The 21,414-nt window shown below is 42.6% G+C and overlaps 1 protein-coding gene across 4 annotated transcripts in view; it reads right to left on the bottom strand.

Annotated features, from left to right (window-relative positions):
- The window catches only part of MYBPC1 (myosin binding protein C1), a 218,305-nt gene that overhangs the window by 122,607 nt on the left and 74,284 nt on the right, over positions 1–21,414 (bottom strand). The window contains exon 1 of one of the 4 annotated variants that reach the window (XM_043519005.1): positions 145–435. The exons of the other annotated variants lie outside the window; for them this stretch is intronic. Coding sequence (XP_043374940.1) covers positions 145–169 — 25 coding nt within the window. The 5' untranslated portion in view covers positions 170–435. Of the gene's footprint in view, positions 1–144; positions 436–21,414 lie in introns of those variants that run through there. 4 annotated transcript variants of the gene reach the window in all.

Below are 21,414 nucleotides of genomic sequence, written 5' to 3'. Positions count from 1 at the left end.
TGCAATAATGTAATGCTGGTATATTTGTTAGGGCTGCTCTCAGATGTCATTAATTATTCCAATGCAAGATGGTTTAAAGGGTATCTTTTTGTGATTTGTTAAGATACATTATTTTTTTTAAAAAGGCTCTGGGGTTATGCTTACCAGCTTTCTGGGTGGGTTCCGGCATTGTTACACTATTTATTCCCAATGAGTTTCAGTCCTTCAGATTCAACAACTAGTAGCCCCAAGTCCAGTTGAGAATATGCAGATCAGTATGACAAGCAGAGAGGGAGAAGAATTCCTCTGCTTTATATACTGCATTGAAATATCAATCAAAATAGCACCTCCTCTCTTTTCAATGCAAACACTTTGAAAATTGGCTGTTATGGGAGCCCCTCTTACATCTGTTGTCTGCAGCCTCTGCTCTCTTGGCTTTTGGAAGGAATCTCTGTTGCATTTCATGTGGCTGATGAGAACATCTATAACTTTCTATATTGAGCGCCACCACACACACACTCTCTCTCACACACACAGTCCCACACACAGAGGAATAAAAAGGCATTGCCAGGCTATCAAAGGGCTCTCCAGCATGCAGAACTGATATGAACTGTTTGTATACAATTACCTTTTTTCCATGGCATAAGAGGATCACAAATAGATACATGACTATATGCACATAGTAATCTTTAACTTTTTCCCTCCCTTTGTAAGAAAATATGCTCAAAGTCAAGACAAAAGAACTGTGAGTTGAATACTTTGTGTTACTTCTATCTAAGGGAAGAGGATTCTTCTGTGTTCCTGTTGGAGCTATGAAACTTCATTCCCCCTCTCCCTTTTTTGGTATCTGCTACACCTGTGTGGATCCCTTCATTGCAGCCATGATCATTTTAGCATAGGTGGACAGTTTAGGGTTCCTTTCAGCACTGCTCCTTTGTCAATCAGAGAGGTCATTGCTGAGAGATGTGGTGCTTTCCCTTGCCCCCAGAGGTGAATGTGCAGCTTCTGCAGCACTCCTAGCTTCTGCCAGCCCAGGAAGCAAGACAGCAAGAATGAAAAGCCAATGCATATCATTTGTAATGACAATTCTTAGTTCTACCGCTAAACTAAGCCACTGGGCTGCCCCTTTTGTGTACCTTCTACATAAAATAGGACCATTTTCTTATACAGTATAACATAACAGAAATGTACCTCCTGTTATATTAGCTTCACTGTTTTATTTGCTGCTTGGCTTTCTGGGATTTAAAGACAAATTTGCAGTAATTAGCAGAATAACTATAGGCCTGTAAGGGTTTTACATAATTAACCCTTAGGCATCTAGCTAATCAATGGCTGCCAACTGGGAACTTGCAAATTTCCTAATGACGTGGACTTCTACCTGGCGATGCTGTGCCAAGTAGGAGGGAGGATTTCTGGCTGCTGGGAAGTGAAGCCATGTAGGAACTATTGCCTGGAGTTATTCTCAACTGGCTTTGCCATAACCATGCGTTCTTTCTATCCTCACAATATAACATCTTTCCCCTTGCTACCAGGTCCTGATCATTTTCTTGGTCTAGGCACTGGAAGGGAAGGTGGATTGTATCCATCAGACAGTCCAGATACAAGGAAAAACTGGTGCAGAACCAATACTGAGACCTGCAGGGAGCTGACACCAGCAACACTGGTAGAGAGGTGGGAAGTGTGATGGAGCTGTGGTCTTGGCAGCGCTCAGTGGGGAGTTGTGAAAGTGGAACGTGTGATGGAATGCTAAACTGTATTATACTGTTCAGCCATGAGGCGGCAATGTGTGTAAAATACCTTATTTAAATGAACCTCAACCATACCTAGCAGAGCATTAAAGAATTTTATGATGAACACAGCTGGTGTGTATAAGCAAGCTCTGTGACCAGTCCATATCTGACACAGAAGAACATGACATGGTATCAGGAGAAAACAAAGAACAGAAACAGAAGAAATAAAGCAACAAAGATTGCAAATAGAAGAAACAGTAACAGAGGTTGCAGGAACTCATCAACATGCCACCTTCAGTGCCTCAGAGAACTTCAGCTTTGACAAACCTTCACAATGGACAGACTGGAAGCAGTATTTGAACTCAATGGAATATTTGGTGATATTGGACTTTTGAAAGGAGATTCCATACAAATAACCTTAAGAGACAATGCAGAACCATATAGTGTACATACACCTCACCGGATTCCTATCCAATTACTTCATAAAGTGAAAACTGAGTTAAAGAGAAAGGAGCAGACTGATATAATTGAGAAATTTCTGAGCTAACAGCCTGGTGTGCCCCAATCATACCAGTTATGGGGGATTCAGTCATTAGAAACATAGATAGCTCGGTCTGCAATGACCAGGAGAACCACATGGTGACTTGCCTGCCTGGTGTGAAGGTTGCAGATCTCTTGAGACATCTAGATAGACTTATGTGTAATGCTGGGGAGGAGCCGGTGGTCGTGGTACATGTAGGTAGCAATGGCATAGGCAAGGATAGGAGAGAGGTCCTGGAGACCAAATTTAGGCTGCTAGGTAAGAGATTGAAGTCCAGGACCTCTATGGTAGCATTCTCTGAAATTCTTCCAGTTCCACGCACAGGGTCAGTTAGACAGGCAGAACTGCAGAGTCTCAACCCGTGGATGAGATGATAGTGTAAGGAGGAGGGGTTTAGATTTATTAGGAACTGGGGAAACTTTTGGGAAAGAGGGAGCCTATACAGGAAGGATGGGCTCCACCTAAACCAAAATGGAATTAGATTGCTGGCACTTAAAAAGGTCGGAGAGCAGTTTTTAAACTAAGGGCTGGGGGAAAGCCAACAGGTGCGGAGGAGCACATGGTTCGGACAGAGACAACCCTTAGGGGAGGATCTATTAATGGAGATTCTCTATGTCCTAGTAAGGAGGAGAGGATGGAAGACAATAAAATACGAGTAGGATCTGATGAGAAACAGTCAAATAAAAAAGAGTCCCATTCAATTACATCATGTAATGGCAGACAGATAAAAAGTGACAATTTTAAAGTGCTTATATACAAATGCTAGAAGTCTAAATAATAAGATTGGTGAACTAGAGTGCCTCACATTAAATGAGGATATTGATATAACAGCCATCACAGAAACTTGGTAGAATGAAGATAATTAAGGCTATGATTTAGTCACAGAGGTCAAGGCAGTCATGGATTCTGTGACTTTACAGGACCTCCATGACTTTTAGGGCTTCAGGAGAGGAGGCAGGACTGTGTGCCCCTGCCCTGCAACTGGGACTGGCTGGAACTGGGACCCTGCAGCCCCAACCCTGCAGCTTCCTCCAGGGCTGCAGCCAGGACCGTGCACCCCTGCCTGGCGGCATCCGTCCCTTCTGATATCTAAATTGATTCTCCTTCCCTAATTTAGCTTGTGACCTTGTATTTTACCCTCTTGTAACAGGTTCATACCCACATTCTCCCCCATTCCCTTTAGGTTCCTCTATACCATCATAAAATCCATTCCTAGCCACCTCATTGACTAAACATGTTAAGATCCCTAAGTCTTTCCTCATCTATCCCCAACCCAATTAATCTCATTGCCCTCTTCTGGCCTCTTTCCAAAACATGGGATATCCTTTTATAACTCTATATGGTCCCTTTGGCAATAAAGCACAATGTTTCCAAATGGGGACTAACTAGGGCTTTAGATAGTTAAATAATTATTTCATTTGCTTTTTAATTAATTCCCATGCATATATATTTGCTCTTGCAGCTGCTATGCCTGAATCCACGTCCATCATATTCACTGCTGTTCCTAGGACAGCATTCACTGGTTTACCTCATGCTCCATTCCATTAAGCTGGTGTCTAAATTTGTTACTGGAGAGAAATCCTTATCTTATCATCCAGCCAGAGAGACTAGGCTCAGCTCTGGGGTTGCCTGCAAAGAAATCCTCAGGGCTTGAGTAGCCTCCACACCCATCTACCCTTGGGAAGTCAAAAGACGGTGAATATAAAACATGGTGGATCCACTGCTTACCCCTTCTGCCAGAAAGAACCAATGAACATGCCTGGATAGGGAGACTGCGGAGCTAGACTCGCAGGTGCATTAGTCTCCACCCCGCACCACCAACAAGGCACATTTCTCTTACTCCCCTGCACAGAGACATGAAATCCTGTCCTCTCCTACCATGCAACAGAACCACAGTAGCATCACTGTCTTTGTGTGAGAGTACTGCCTTTGCCATTTGGGATACATCTACACTTTGAGCTGGAGGTATAATTTCCAGTTTGAGGAGACATTTCCGCATGAGCCGTGATTGATCTAGCATGCTAAAAATAGAATGTAGCCACAGTGACGCGAGCAGAGGGAGGGGCTAGCTGCCCTGACTATGTGTCTCATGTCTCAGACAGGATTGTACTTGGGGCGGCTAGCTCCTCCCACCACTCACAACTACTAATTTTAGTGCCCTAGCTCAATCAGAGGTATCACAGAGATGTCTCCTTGAGCAGGAAATGACACTCCCAGCTCAAAGTGTGGACACACCTTCATATCCCTGTGTTAAAAAAAAAAAAAAAAAGATCATCAACACTTTTAAAGGTTGAATTTCTGAAATGAGCATTTTTTCACTTACCAATAACAAGAATAAATCTCTTGACTAGGATACTGGTTGTCGTAGTCCCTGAATAGGCTGCCCCTTCTGATTCCCCTTTTCAAATTCCCTGACTGCACCCCTTTCAAGTGACAAACCTGTGCCTTCACTTCTCCTTGGGATGGGGCCCTGTGGCCCAACCACCCCCTGCCTGGGTCTCCAGATTTTACCTTCCTGGTAGGTGATGCCTAACATGCCCTATAGACTTGGCACCTGCAAGAGTTCTCCTTTGAGAGCTTGTGGATAGTGCTAGTATGCACTAAGTGACACAAAAACAGCTTTTCCACAACACAATATGATATATTGTGTCCCAAAGGTACAGAGCATTTAGAGAAGCTGATTTAAAGTAACAAAGAGTCTTACAAGCACATTGTTTTACCTACACTTGGTATTCCCTGAAGCCCCCAGGTAGATGTGACTTAGCCTTGGTGTCACCCATTCACTTGGGGACCAAGTTGCTGTCTACTTGCTGCAGATCCTGGTTCTCAGTTAGTGTCTGAGTCAGCCTGCAGCATGCTTTCTCTTTGTCTCTTTGGGTCAGTCTTATGCTATCCTGACACTTCCCTCGTCCCTTTCTGCCAGGGGCACCTTTAACAGATCTGTGTTTTTTGACCTCCAGATTTTCAGCCTTGGCTAATAGCTCAGTTGCCAGAGTAGGGGCTGAGGAATCCCTCTTCATGGCTATAAATGTGGCTATTGTTTGAGGAGATGCTCTTATCTGACTAGGCCATAGTTTTTCCTTTTCTGCTTGGTTCCTTGAACAGCCCCTTCTGATCTAACTGTGCATTCAGGTGAGGAACATGCAGATGCACTGAGGAACATATGTTATTTCTAAAAAATAAGACAAGTATTTCCCAGTTCTCCGCACTGGTCAATGACAGACTAAAGTGCATTACTGAAAATGCACATATTTCTTATTTTTTGCAAGAAAGCAATCACAACACCTGACTATGGGAAAATGCTATATCACAAGATCTTGTCTATCTTTAGGTCTTGATCCTGCAATCTGATCTGTATAGACCAGTGGTCCCTAAACTGTGGGTCATGCCCCCCTAGAGAGGCACAGAGGAATTTGGGGGGGGCATGCGGCAGGGCCCAGTCGCGCCCCCATGGAGGGTGGGAAGGTAGTGCCACCTAGCCCAGCTCTGGCCCCAGTTGCAGCTCCTCTCTGCCCCCAGCCCAACTCTACCCTTATTCCCTCTCTGCCCCTGAGCCCAGCTCCGCCTCTATCCCCAGGTTCTCCCCCATTCTCAGTTCTGCCCTCAGCTCCACCTTCAGACCAAGCTCCTCTGCTGAGCCAACTGTGCAGTAATGGAGGGGAGGCCTGGACAGATTCCATTACTGGTAAGGGGGGGGTGCAACAGGAAAAGTTTGGGCACCAGTGATATAGACAGACCTTTATGCTTTACACCTGTGCTGAGTTTTTTTGAGGTCAGTGGGGTGCATGGGTCTACCTGCACAGATCAGATTGCAGGATCAGAACCTTAAACTGTAAACTCCTCAGAGCAAAGGTTGTCTTTACATGTTACATGTGTCTTGTACAATACTGAGCACATTATTGAACATAGGCCCTGATGCAGCAAAGCACTTAGGTGCTTTGCTGGATCGGGGCCTTAATGAATAATAGGTAATAACAGTACTTTTGGTGCAGCGTCCAGGACATTTTCATTTTAAACATATTCAGCAGTTTGTATTAAGCACAAATATATTAATGATTAGTGATGCATAAATTTTACAAGATGTGTAGTTTCGGTTGTGAGGAACAGCCCAAAGTTGAGATGCTGTGGATCCTTTCAGTGTGTAAAACTGTGCTGCAATACCACTGAATCAGGATCTCTCACTGTATCTCTCATACATTTTGCTTCCAGTCCCGACCAGACCGGCAAGGACCGAAGTGCAAGAAAATAAAAAATAACGGATGAGAAAAAACAGTTACTTGAATTTTTCCAAGCCTCAAAAAAGTACTGGGACCAGATTAGCAACTTGCATAATTCACCAGACCTCATTTAAGTCACATTTGTACCAGCTGGAGATATGATCCTTGGTTTGAAAACCAGGCAAAGGTTCAGGTCCGTTCTTATTTTATCATAACCAATTTGGATAGAACACAGTGTAACATTGGTTATGTGAGTGGCATGAGGGTGTGAAAGAAATTCTGGATTTGGGTATGTGGGAAAGTTTGTAATGTATATGAGATGTGACATTGGATAAGAGGGTTTTCTTCAAGATGAGACCAGGTTAAACTTCCGAAGCCAGGTTGATTTTTGTTTTGTTTCTTCCCCCAAGATAAATAAGCTTGGAGGCACTTCAAGGCATCTGGGTGATAGATAAACACCACTCACCATCTTCACCTTCTGCCTGACAGTGACACATAAAATGACGTTACTGCATAAGCAACACATATCCTGGAGTGTTATAGCAGTCACAGGGTTGCATTTCCAACAGTAAATTCCTGCGCTGTGAAGCACTCAGCAGTGGTTAACAAACAGGCGTCCTACAGAGAGCACCAGGCAAAAACTAATAGGAGAAATAAACAGTGCAGTTCTCTCCTTTTTGACTGTTTTGTTAAATTAGCCATAAAAGATGAGAATAGAGATCCTGAGAAGGGAAAGGCCGAGGGAAGAGTTGGAGTGAAATCCTGGCCCCACTGAAGTCAATGGAAGTTTTACCATTGACTTCAATGGAGCCAGTATTTCACTCTTTATTTTTATTATGTAAATTAGTTAAATGAAAGTTGAAAAGAAAAAGGGGAATAGTCAACTGGGAGAGGAAGAAAGAAAAATAACAGGTTTGATTTTTGCTGTCAGGTACACCGGTGTACATTAGGAGCAACTCCATTGGAATCAACTGAGTTACACCAGTGTAAAAACAAATCAGAACTGAGTTCATGTTTCATTTCATTATAAAAGGTTGAATTTCAAATGTGCAACATAAATATAACAATAAATAAGAAGTGTTTCTTTGGCTGTAATTTGATTTGCTCCTAAAGCATTTGCTATTTAGTTTTACAGCTTTGCCACACCAGATCATGCTATTGGTCCATATAGCCTAGTATACTGACTCCAGCATGGCCAATGATGCTTTAGATGAGGAAAAGACTCCTACCACCCTTAATGCACTAAGCCAAGTGTGCAACACTATGACACATCAGAAGAAATTCCTTTCTTATCCTAATAGGCGATCACTTTACATGAGCATGAGATTTATCACATGGTCATTAGATTATTGCTTTTTAAATGGAGTATCTCCGCTCCCATTATCCTTTATATAAACATCACGTGACCATCTCATTGCATTAACAGAAAAAGGAACTTTGTAAAATTGCTACTCTTCCCACTCAATACACTTAAACGGTGAGTGAGTTTCAGAGGCTGTGATAATATAAGGTGGAATTAAAAGATCAGCCCTCTGTCTGAATGGGAAAAGTTGCAGACAACTGTTTTATCTTGTCATCACAACATAGTTTTCTCATAAACAATCATGTCTCCTAGTATCACTCGAATACATTAAAAACATTCACCTTAGTCAATTTTCTGCATTAGTCACTTTCCAAATTTCATTGTCTTTGTGAAAAATAAGATAAATTTCTGATTTTTATAGTAAACTGTGAATTCAAAACTGGCCAAATGGACTTAAAAACAAACACCCCCCACATTTTAAAAAATATTTATATTACTTTGTTATGTAATCATAAGTACCAACTGTGACATTCTGTACCTTGGGGGAACGTACAGTAACCCTCATATTCCTCATTTTCATATAATTGTGATCTAACATATAAAGCATGCCTTGTAAGGTATCAGGGGAAAGGTTCTGATCTGTTGAAAGTCATTTCTCTATCCATATATGTATATCATTAATGCATATGAAGTTATGAGAATTGTGTTGTATTGTGGTCACTAAAACATGCTGTAAATTGGGGAATCAGCCAGATATTAACTCCCCAGAGGCAACAGCAAGGAAAGTAACCAACGCCCAGGTGGGGTGTCAAACAACTATCAACAGCCATTGTCCAGCAAGGGAACTACAATGCAGTGACTCACCTGCATGAGGCCACACCAGGGGAATTGCTTGGATAGACTCAGCAATGCCCTCCAGACATGCCTGGACTTGTGCTCCCCAAGTACACCTACTGAAGGTATAAAACAGACAGAATGGACACATACTGGGCCCTTCTCCTGCCCCCACCTTCGCTGCAAGCAACTAAGACACTGAGAAGAAGACAGGGCTCCAACAGAGGAGACTAGCCCAGCTTTAAGGAACAAGCCTGTATATTAAGGACTGCATATCTAGTGGGGTGAGAAAAACTGCTTAATCTAGTTGCTGCCTAGTCTAATAGGGTTGAGAGTTTAGACTGCATACTTATGTTTTATTTCTTTTGCTAACTAACTCCTGTTGTGCTTTCACTTATAATCTTATATCTTTGTAGTTAATAAATCTGTTTGTTTATTCTATCTGAAGCAGTGTGTTTGGTTTGAAGTGTGTCAGAGACTCCCCTTGGGATAACAAGCCTGGTACATATCAATTTATTTGTTAAACTGATGAACTCACATAAGCTGGCAGCGTCCAGCGGGCATAACTGGACACTGCAAGATGGAGGTTCTTAGCGTTGTGCCTGGGACCAGAGATATTGGCTAGTGTCATTCAGTTGCACAATCCAAGGAGAAGCTTACATGCTAGAGGCAGTGCGTGAACAGCCCAGGAGTGGGGGTTCTCACAGCAGAGCAGGGTAATGCTGGCTTCCAGAGTCAAGGATTGGAGTGACCTAGCAGATCACCAGTCCAGATAACACCAGGGGAACATCACACCAACATATTAAATATGTGGGAAAGTACATATTTAATATGTTGGTACTTATGATTACGGGGGGCATGGTGGTGCCCGGGCCAGCCTGCACCAGGGGAGAGTGGGGAGGGAGCACCACCCCAGCTCCTGCCCCCCACCCCCAGCTCCCAGCCCCTGACCGTGACCCAGCTGAGGCTCTGCATCTGGCCTCAACCCCAGTCCCAGCGTTGGCCCCTGGCCACGGCCCTGCTCCCAGCCCCACCCAGCTCCTCCCCCCCAGACCTGCCCCTAGCTGCGGTCCCAGCTTTGACCCCCTTATTCCTGTCCGCATTCTCCCCCACCCCAAGCCATGGTCCTGCTCCTGGCCCCAGTTCCAGGGAAGCAGAGAGGTGTGGACAGGAGTAAGGGGAGCACAACCCTGAAAAGTTTGGGGACCACTGCTTTAAATCAAGATTGGATGGCTTTCTAAAAGATATGCTCTAGCTCAACCAAAAGTTATGGTTTATGTGATGCAGGAGGTCAGACTAAACCAGGGGTCTCAAAGTCCTGGCCCACGGGCCATCTCTGGCCCAAGAACCTCCCCACTGCAGCTCGTGGAGGAGAGACACATGCAGCCACATTGCCAGCAATGTCTGCAGCAGCGACTGCCCCCCGCAGCTCCCATTGGCTGGGGGAGAGGGACAGAGATACCATCTCTAGTCGCCAGGCAGAGTCAGCCAGGGAGGCAGAATCACTTTTTTCCACAATGAATATAAACAAGTCAAAATACCGAACACATCTATCTGATGCCCACCTTGCTGCAATGCTGCAGGTTTCAACTGCTCAGTCACTGAGGCCAAACATCAACAAACTGACAGAACTGACGCATTGCCAGGTGTCTGGCAAACACTAAAAACTCTCTGGCAGGCGAAGAATTGTATAAAGTTGTATGACAGCTTTATTATTTCTAAGAAATTAGAAATAAAAAATACAATATAAACATTTTCTTTTCTGAACACCATCTTCAGTGACAATATTGGCCTGCTGGGAGGATTTGAGGACTGACACTGGTCTTAAGGTAAATTGAGTTTGAGACCCCTGGACTAAACAATCACCATGGTCCTTTCTGATCTTAAAATCTATGAATCTATAATACAAAATGACCTACTGATATTAACTAAGCCACACAAACAACTCTGTGAAGGTAGACAATTATGACCATTTTACAGATAGGTCAAACGATTTGCCCGGTTTCACATAATAGGTCAGCTATAAGAAGAGAACTCAGGAGACCTGGCTCCTAGTGCTGCTCTTTGACTACCAGACCATACTTCAACTTCTCTGTGACTCCATGAACTCTGGATGAGAAATCCCATCTGAGTATGATTTTTTTCCCTTGGCTTTCAGATGCAAAACACAAAATAGACCATCCTCTCCATGTATTCTGAGCTATTATGTTTATCGGAGAGATTTATCTTTATGCGCTTCTAAACATATTTGACTGGAAGTCTTTCAATCTTGTATCACCACACCTCCCAGATATACCACTTCCAGTATATAGGTCTTAATACATGGGCTTCAAGGGCTTGATTCCAGAAAGCTTTCTTTCTCAACATGACAGCGCTGTGCTATGCTGAGTCTTGTTAGTTTAGTCTGAGCTTTAGTGAACAGTATATCTGTTTTTAAATAAGAAAAAAATAGACTTTTGTTGGAATCACGAGCACTATGGGAAAGATTCTTCTTCCAAAAATAAACCCTTCCTGCTCAAGTTAGAGCCTGGGGCTTAAGGTATTAGCAGTCTGAAACCATAACAATACAAATATATGATAAGCCCAAATGAGGCTGAGCAGTATTTGTGCATGATGTGGTCACTGCTTTGTTATTACAAAGTTTAACAGCCCACTTGGGATTGTGTCTGTAGGATTATTTTGAGTATTAGCTGGACAGGGAGACTGTGTGCCATCTGCTGGCAACTAAACAAGTATGTAGGACTTTTTTGCAATTTATCCACTAAACGGTCTTTAAAAATATTTCCTGGCTTGTTCCCACAAAACAATCATTCTTGGGATTGAAAGAATCATTCATGTGATCTAAAATACCCTTTCACAGAAAACAGTTAGGGCAGACTGTGGCTGGCCCTGTGTAGGTAGACAAGGTGGGGAGAAGAGACAAGGGGCCTTCTCCCATCTTGCACTCCCCTGCAGGGACTAGCCACAATCCCAGTCATAAAGTTTCCTCCTTTCACACCAGTCAGTGAAGCACTCCTGGAGGCATTTTGGCTGAGTCAGTCAGACCGCAGCCAGCAACATCCACCACTACTGAGCCCTCCATGCCTTCAGGGATTCTCCCTGCTACCAAGCCCCTCCACACACATCCATATGTGCTCTGATTTAACAGCCAAGACATAGCCCTTCATTGCTAAACAGGCTCATTTCTGTGGTTACCATTTAGGGACTACTTCAGTTTACATTTAAAAAAAAAATGCTTAATTTTCAGTGTCTTCAGGTATGTCTACACAGCCCAGGGCAGCGAGCCTCCCAGTTGACAGACTTGGCTAGCTGGGCTCTTGCTAACACTCTAAAAATAGCTGTGCAGACAACGCTTTGCAGTTGTGGTTCGGGCTGGAGCTCAGATTCTGAAGCCTGGGGTGGGGGATAGGCTTTATTGTGGGGATTCTCTGAGGATGTTTGAACCTTTTTTGTTATGAAGGACTCTGCGAATTGTTTGAATCTTTTCTGTTTTCAAACCAGCCCTGGATGCGGGTGCTGTTAGCCACAAGACTGAGTGTGTGGCATTCTTAAGGGGCTCGCAAGAGGAGGTTAATGAGGGGAGGGTGCCTGCAAAGCAGCCCCTGGCCACAAAGGGGTGCTCAATAAGCAGCCATTCCACTACAGTGCCCTAGGCTAAGGTTATTGTGTGGTGTGTGCTTTTGCCAAGACTAGTTCAAAGAACTACAGAAATAGAAAGACACACACACACACAAAATATCCAAAGGAACACTCAGTAAGTTCTGTGTGTCACTATCACTTTTCCTCGTTACTAACTTGACATTTAAATATTACAAAGTATGAAGAATAATTTTAGCAAATGTCACAAGATTGGCCAAGATTTTAAAAATAGGAACCTAAAATAAGGTTCCTAAAGCCATAGTTAGGCACCTGCCTCATTTTCAAAAGTGCACCTAATAGCTCCCACTGACACTTGGTTGCATAGAACTTTTGAAAATAGGCATAATTGTTGCCTAAATATAGAACTTTAGCTTTTTTATTTAAAATAAGACAACTTCAGCACCAACATTTAGGCAGGCAGTGAAAGCAGGAGACTGAGAGTCACAAATTCCAATCCCACTGCTTCCACTAGCACATGGGACCTTAAGCAAGCCACTGTGTTTCAGCCTTCCTACCTATCAAATGGGAATATTATATTATGCAGGTTCCCAGGTGGTGCTCAGAAGACTGTAGCCACCACCTGGCAGTTCACTGGAACCTGTGGAGAAGAGGGCTAGTGAAGCGCCGATCCACAAAGCTCCTGACTGTGGGAGACATCCAGCCCCACTGATTGGCTGGGACCCACTACTTAAGCCAGAAAGAAAAACACCAAGTTGTCTCCCAAGCTGTGTGATTGGCATGCGGTACAATGATAACAACACCAGTGTGCGTGCTGCAAATAGCCACTTGAGAAGTATCTATAAATCTAAGGATGAAACTATTAGATCTATCCTTTTGAGTAAAGGTAAAAGGGAATCATGAAAATAGAAATACACAACAGATTTATGAGCATTGCTGGGAGTTTAGTAACCAAAATGATATGGATTGCCTCAGACTTCCACATACTATCAGGGTTAAAAAATGGGTAAAAGAAGAAATGTAAAAAAGAAAAATATAGAGATCTAACAATTTTTAGTCATGGGAAGTCAAATCACAGCTCGACAGCTTTTCCCCCCATTTGTGGATTTTGGAATTGTATGAAAAAAAAGAAGGAAAGAAAAAAAAAACTTGTAACCAATGAAATTTCTGAATTTATTTATGAAAAACAGGGCCAGCTTTGCCAAGGCTATACAGATAGCTCAAAAGAGGACAGCACAGGTAGAGTGGGAACAGCCTTCTGTGTTCCTACTCTTGGAATCCAGAAATCTAAAAGGCTATTGAATTATATGACTGTTGTGATGGCTGGACTAATGGGAATAATAATAAAACCTGGATAGGAGGTGTGCGACTGGCTGCAGCTGTAATTTTATGTGACTCCTTGTCAGGAATAATGACAATCAGAACAGAGACTTTGGAAAGCAAAAACGACATGAGTGAAATAATGTTCAGAAATAATGCAAGCATGTATCTGTATGACAATAGCATGTATTTGTATAACAATAGCATAGATTCTGGTGCATATCAGTATACCTGGAAATGAGATGACTGACAATGCAGCAAAACATGCTCTAAGAAATGAGGTGGATATTAAGAGACCCTTAAGTAGACAAGAATTCAAAAGTGTGGTCACATAGGAACTTGCGAAGGAATAGCAAGAAATATGGACTAAGGAAACAAAACGATGAAGGTTTTATGATGTATGCTCAAAAATATAAGAACAGGTCTCTGAGTAGCAGCCGTGTTAGTCTGTATTCGCAAAAAAGAAAAGGTGTACTTGTGGCACCGTAGAGACTAAGAAATTTATTTGAACATAAGCTTTTGTGAGCTATAGCTTATTTATTTATTTATTTCGTGAGCTAAAGCTTATGCTCAAATCAATTTGTTAGTCTCTAAGGTGCCACAAGTACTCCTTTTCTTTTTTGCAAAAATATAAGATAATACTATAATCTGCAGTCATGATGGAAAATGTGAAGTAGTCATTTTTAGAGTGTTAACAGGTCATTGTCCCTTAACTGATGTTAAACTTATTAAAAAGAAATAAAGACGTGTGCAAAACCAAAGAAATTGTTAATCATGTTCTGTGGAATTGTGGGCAATATGCTATGGAAAGAAGATTTCTTTATGAAAAATTGAGTTATCTTGGAATTAAAGATTTTGCCTAAAGAGTCTAGTGAGAATATCCGGGAAATTGAATAAACAACAAGGTCATAGCCTTGTATGATGAGGCTGCTGCACCAAAAACAAAGACAAAGGAAGTTTTCTGAGCAACTAGATCAGAGGTTTTCAAACTGTGGGTTGTGCCCCCCAGGAATGTTTGCGGAGCTGAGTGGTGACACTTGATTTACCTCATCAGATCCCCTAAGTGAGTCAGGAGGTGGAGATAGTGCTCCCTCCCCAAGCCCCGCTGTGCGGAACTGGCTTGAGCTGCCTGGCATCACCGCTTTCCCCCTCAAACGTTACTTTGTGTCCCCCTAGGTGGGATGCACCACAGAGTTTGAAAACTGTTGCTAAATGGAGGGCAGAATTTGGGGGGGGGGCTGGGGCAGAACGTTGAGGTGTGGGAGGGTGAGGGCTCCAGCTGGGGGTGTGGGCTCTGGGGTGGGGCTGGGGATGAAGGGTTTGGGGTGCAGGCTGCCTGGGGGCTATGGCAGGGAGAGAGGACTCCCCCCAGGTCTCTCTCCCTGCAGCAGTACCTGGGCTGATGGGGTGGGGGAGAGGCACCTCTCCCTGGGCCACGGCAGGTCCTTGCAGGAGCCGGGTTGGGGCCGGTGGGGAGAGGCACCTCTCCCTGTGCAGCCCTCAGCCCCTGCACGGAGCTTAATAGGCAGCTGTGTGGCCACTCAGCCTATAGGGAACTTAGCTCCTGAGCCATGCCTTCCTGTCTGCTCCTGGTTCCTGCTTTCCTGCCTTGCTCTGAGTCCCTGCTCCTCAGCCCTGCCCCTGCCCCTGATTCCAGCTTTGTCTCCTGACTCTGGCTCCAGCCCTGACACATGGCATAGCACCTGGCTCTGTCTTCAGCTCTAACCATTGGCTTGGCATCTGACTCTGACCCCAGCTCCAGTTCCTGGCTCCTGACTCCAACCCTTAGGCCTGACCACCCACATCCTGCTCCTTACAAAAGAAATGAAGGGTGTGGGTAGCTGTGGTCTCTATGGCAGCCCATATGTGGAATACTGAAGTGTAATTTACCCCTTCACATAACAAAAGAACTAGGAGTCACCCCATTAAATTAATAGGCAGCATGTTTAAAACAAACATAAAGAAGTAGTTCTGCACAAAAGAAAGTCAATATGTGGAACTTGTTGCGATAGGATGTTGTGAAGGGCAAAAGTATAACTGCGTTCAAAAAAATATTAGATAAATTCATCGAGGATAAGTTCATCAATGGCTATTATCTAAGATGATCAGGGACACAACCCTTTGCTCCTGGTGTCCCTAAATCTCCAACTGCCAGAAGCTGGGACTGGATCACAGGCAATGGATCACTCAAAACTGACCTCGTCTGTTCATTCCCTCTGAAGCCCTCTGGCACTGCCCACTGGAATATTGGGCTAGATGGACCATTGGTCTGACCCAGTATGGCCATTCTTTTGTTCTTATAATGGTAGAAACACAGCCTGCTTGAAACTGGGTGGATTTCACCCCACCACAATCATCTACAACACGCCCTACACGCCGCCCAATTAAAAGACTGTGTAGGAGGTGAGGAGCATTTCACCTGAAATATTTGAGGAACACTTTGAAGTTGTAAAGTAGTGTGAATAGGTACTAAGTATTAACACAGGAAGAGCAATATGGCTTTATTCAATTAAAAGGGCAACAAACCTGATTAGAGGGATTTGTGGAGAGATTAACAATATTGTTTCATTGCAGACTGTGTGTGTTTGAAGCCGTATAAATCATAGATAGAGACAGTCTCTGTCCTTGTGACCTTGCACTCTGAAGAGAGACATGTATAAGACCACATGCAATGGGGTATGGTATGGAGGTAGAATATTACCATTTTTTACCACAGTTCATGTGGCCAAGAAACATAGAGGAAGAATTTCAATGAGAAGGTGAAAGTCTGATGCAATGGGATTAGGAGGTAATTTTAAGCATGGGGGCGAAGGGAGTTAATGGGAGAAGATACAAAACTGGGAGTCAGAAAAGTAAATGGTGCGTGGTCTCATTGGCAGAGTGAAGGAAAACACATGAGAAGCAAGATATGATAAATAGATTAGGGCAGAGCTGTGTATGGCTGTGAAGGCAGGAATAAGAAGTATACTTTGATATATAGTAGGCTAGGAGAAACCAGTGGAGGAATTAGAAATGAATTGACATGGTCAAAGAGAGGAGTGACCGTCAAAGATAATGTTAGCCACTGAATTTGGGTGGCTCTATCAGACTGAGGTGGGGATCAGGCAGACCAACATACTTAGTTTGGAGAGGAGATAAATAACTGACCCAGTGGAATAACTCTGGTCTGAGTAACATTAATGCAATGCAATGTCTTCACATTAGCTATGCTGTTTCATGTAGTTTTCATAGATTTCACAACTATATTTGCACAGTAGCTCTGCCCTTTGGGTATCTATCCCATAGTTCTCAGCACAGCTCCTTGAAATAATGGCTTGTGGAAAATTTTGAAGGGACTTGTGGGAGATTGGGAACTGTGAGAGGAAAAGACAAAATCCCATAATTCCCTGGGGAAACTCCCTTAAACCCCAAGATACCATTGCCATTTCCTAGTTCTCTCAAAATGGAGACTAGGATGAATGCCCAGCTCTTAATCTTGCTCAATAAGAAAGGTTTGTGTTGGAACAAATTCAGCTGGCCCTAGATCTCCCCACTTCGCAAGATGTACACTAGTGCCTCAGCAGTCTCCTTAGGCCTAAAGAAAGCTGCATCCTGTGGCACCCTAGCAGCTGAAATAGAATGAAGTCAATAAGGAAGTTGATCCCTGGGTAAAATAGCATGGAACTCTGCCCCACAGCATGTGCAGTGGCTTCAGGCAAACTTAAAATCTGCATAGTGGAGGACAGAAAACAGAAGGGAAGAATCACTTAAGTAGTTATCAGTGTATTGTGGGAAAACTATTAGTAATGCCGGGGCAATAACAGTAGCAGTCTCAAGCCACTTTGACACTATAGTAATGAGATTGGTATGGTGGTTATTAGCTTATCTTGAAGCAAATCTAATCCAAATGGTGCCGTGCTGCACCACTAGGAGCCTTTTTTGTGTGGACCTGTGCTACAGGTACGCTAGGGGAGCGAAAAAGGGGCTAGCATGAGAAATGCTTATAGTGTTGACAAGATCTAAAAGTTGAGAAAATAGATGTCTATAAAAATGAATGAGCTAGAGTAGATCAGTTAGCCAATTCTATGCACTCCCTTGCAATACAAAAAGAAAGGGGCCAGGAAATCAAATGGCAACAAATTTGACATTTGATTAAAAAAATTACACAACACAGAATTTATTGTAGCAAGATAATATGCTGACAGTTTAGCAGTTTGTAGAAATTTTTTTTATTTCCTAGAGTCAGGAAGAAATTGTCTCCAACTGTCCATTATGAGGGTTATACACCTTCATCTGAAGCATCTCAGACTAGCAGGATACCAAACTAAATAGACCATTGGTCTGATCTGCTATGGCAGTTTCTATGTTCCCTTAAAAAGTGTTTCTATTCCTTCCCCAGATGTTAGTACGTATCTCCTCTTCATGCTTATGTTTTGCATAGAAAAGCTGACTGGTGGATCACCTAGTATGTTTGCTGACCTATAAATGTCAGTTGTAAATAATACTCGGTGATTTTGTTGCTATTTATTAAACAGTGCTACTAAAAGTCAGCCCTCTAACAGTATTATGCAATTCTTGTAGCTCAGCAATTGAGGGGAAGAGGGTTTGTCTACAGTCCACTACATTTTGATACCCACCACTGGCCCGTGCCAACTGACTCAGGCTCAAGGGCTTGGGCTCTGGGGCTGTTTAACTGTGGTGCAGATGTTCAGGCTCCGGCTGCAGTCTGAGCTCTGGGACCTTCCCACTCTCAGGGTCCTAGAGCCTGGGCTGCAGCCTGAGCTCAATCATCTACACTGCAGTTAAACACCCCTTTAGCCCGAGCCCCGCGAGCCCAAGTCTGCTGGCACAGGCCAGCCACAGGTTTTTAATTGCAGTGTAGACATACCCAGACTATGCATGGTGGAAGTGCTCCTCTTTGAGTTTAGTTTCCAAATTTTCATGGCTCTCTCTCCGGTAATATTACGATGTGTGCTTCTGGGACAGTTATATAAATAATCTCAGATTACCACATCTATGTAGTAGGCTGTTAAGAGCTATATATGAGTTACTAAAAGCTTACACTGTTGATAGCTAGCCAATGACTTTTCAGAAGCTAACCATTTTCTAATATGCTCTAGTTAGCTAATGTTTTAACTTCCAGTTTTTGCTCCTTACATGCAGTTTTATTATAGTTGGAACCCATAATTTCTCCTTTCTTCATCTCCTTCCCTCCCTTTTTTTTCATTTAAAAAGTTTCTTCACATTTTAATCATAATGCAGCCTTGTATTTGATCTACTACTTCAACAACCTTCATTTGTTTCTCTTTTTAGTTCATTCACAATTGTTTTTTTAAAGAAGGTAATGCCCTAATAGATACTGGGATGAAAATGCTGGAAGACACCTCTAGAGGTTGAGAAAGTGTTCCAGGCTCCCTGCACATGTAAATCTTGGCTGATACTGACAACAAAGGTGTAGAGTCAGGGCACTTTTCCAGGATGGGATTCAGGTACCTTTCTTAACATATATGTTTCCATAATAATCATTGACAAGAAACAGGTAATAGTGTTAGGGCCTAACATATGCAGTGTGCCTATTAACGGGAGTTGTTCAGTGAAAGACTACTGAGATCCTGCTGCATATAGCCACAGATAAAAAGGTTTAACTCTAATAACTTCTCTCTAGAGCTCTAGCTCCCTTCTTGCAAGCTGGCTCTGGGGCAGATTTGGGCACAACCTTTATGGGTACTTCCTCTTCACTCACATTTGACTTCCTCAGTGGAGGTTTCAGAGTAGCAGCCGTGTTAGTCTGTATTCGCAAAAAGAAAAGGAGTACCCGTGGCACCTTAGAGACTAACAAATTTATTAGAGCATAAGCTTTCGTGAGCTACAGCTCACGCGATGAAGTGAGCTGTAGCTCACGAAAGCTTATGCTCTAATAAATTTGTTAGTCTCTAAGGTGCCACGGGTACTCCTTTTCTCAGTGGAGGTATCACAGAGGTTATAACGCACTATCAGCATCCTCTGGCACAAAATGAGTCTGAGTCATTGCCTCGTTTCATTACAAGGCCTGCAACAGCTGTAGCTGTTGTATATTTGTGAGCTACTCTGAAATGTTATGATAAAGATATTCCTATTACTTTAATTAAATTGCATCCTATATCCTACCAAAATACCTACAAAATTAATTTATCTAATGATATATTAAGGCCTTGATCTTGCAAAGGGCATGCACGTACTTAACCTTTACTATTCTGAGTAGACCCATGGTAGTCATTGCATTACTCACAGTAGTAAAGGTTAAATACATGTGTGTTAGCAGGATCAGGGCCTAAACAAGGAAGACAGATATAGAAATTACTACTGTACAAATGTGCAAAGTAGCCCAGTTTACAACCTTAGCTTTCACTATTTCCTGATTTAATATTATTTTAACTATGTAACCTGAATGTTGTATGAGTATAGTATTTTTGCCTTTACTTATTTCTTTCTTTTAAAGAGAATATGCAAACAAAAAAAATCATCCCCTGTGCACACTAGGAGGCACTGGTATGTTTCTTGTAAGTACCATGGGCAAAGTTTTCAAATGTGCCTATGTTCAATTGTCTTTCAATGAAAATTAGGCTCCTAAGTCACTTTTGCCCCATACCTGTGCCTCGAAGAAGTGCATAATCCATTCACTGCACCATTAATTAGTATTCACTTAATAGTGGGATCACTGCTGTAGTGCTGGAACAATTTTCATAGTGGGAGTGCTGAAGGCAGAAACCATGTATTTGGGTTGTTATTACTACTGCAAGCCAGAGGGTGTGGCAGTACCCCCAGCACCCCTAGCTCTAGCATCCATGGGTCACTGTGATGTTAACAAAAACAAAGTGTCCCATTCTGCAAACACGTACACCTGTGAGTAATTCTGCTCACATGAACAATTCCATTGCCTTAAATGGAACAACTTACATATGTGTTTGCTGGGCCAAGGTTTAAACAACTGCCTCTGAAAAGACTTGGAAAAAGGGTGCTAGGATTTGTTTCTGACACCTCACCCAGGAATACAAAAAAAGGGAAGGGTCTTAATTCAGAGCTAATAGACAGGCTTTGCCTGCTTGAAAATCCATTTGGAAAAGTGGACACTCCCAAAGCTGCACATGCATGCACTGTGTCTCTTCCAAAGTGCACTCCTTCAGACTAATAAGATTATCTGTTATGCTTGCTTATGCAGTTTTCAAACTAAAATAACTTCCTGGATCACGCCTACTTTTTCCCAAAGCCAACTCAGATTTTTCCCAAAACAATCAAATTCACTATTCCTCACTGAGGAATAGTAACCAGGATATACAAAGTTTCAGATTTAATTTCAGGCACTTTTACGTACCCAGTCAAAATTGTGGTCTGGTTTTTTGAAAATAGGAATTTTTTCATCATTCTTTCATAACTCAAATCTGGATTTATTTTCGTCAAACTCCACTCCCCCCCCCCGCCCACAACCTCCCAAAACCACCTCTGAAAAGAGAACTACCATGGAAATTTTCATTCCCAAAGTGAAGTTTTAAGAAATTTATTGGCATGTGAAAATGAGGGTTAAAATAGAAAATGGCTTACGACAGAACTGGTTGGAAAATTCACTCCTTATAAAATGTTGACAAAAATAAAAAAGCTATTTATTGAAATTTTCAAAGGAAAATTTTGACTTTTTCAAAATACCAAAACTAAAAGTTTTCAGGTAAGAAATGCATTGGTTGAAAATTTCAAGGAAAGCAGGCACTTCAGTGAAAATTTCAGTTTTTTCAAAAACTCCATTTTCTGTGAAAAGATTTTGGATGGAAAATATTTGACAAGCTCCACTTACAAACTTATCTTACCCTATCTTATGACCTTATCCTACCTTAATGACTTACCTAAAACTGAAATCAGCTAGAATTCTTGCCATTAGAATTT

This window comes from Dermochelys coriacea, chromosome 1 (assembly GCF_009764565.3).
Source record: "Dermochelys coriacea isolate rDerCor1 chromosome 1, rDerCor1.pri.v4, whole genome shotgun sequence".
Taxonomy (NCBI): Eukaryota; Metazoa; Chordata; order Testudines; family Dermochelyidae; genus Dermochelys; species Dermochelys coriacea.
The sequence above is the reverse complement of the archived record's forward strand: the minus strand, read 5'-3'. Positions and strand labels throughout refer to the sequence as shown.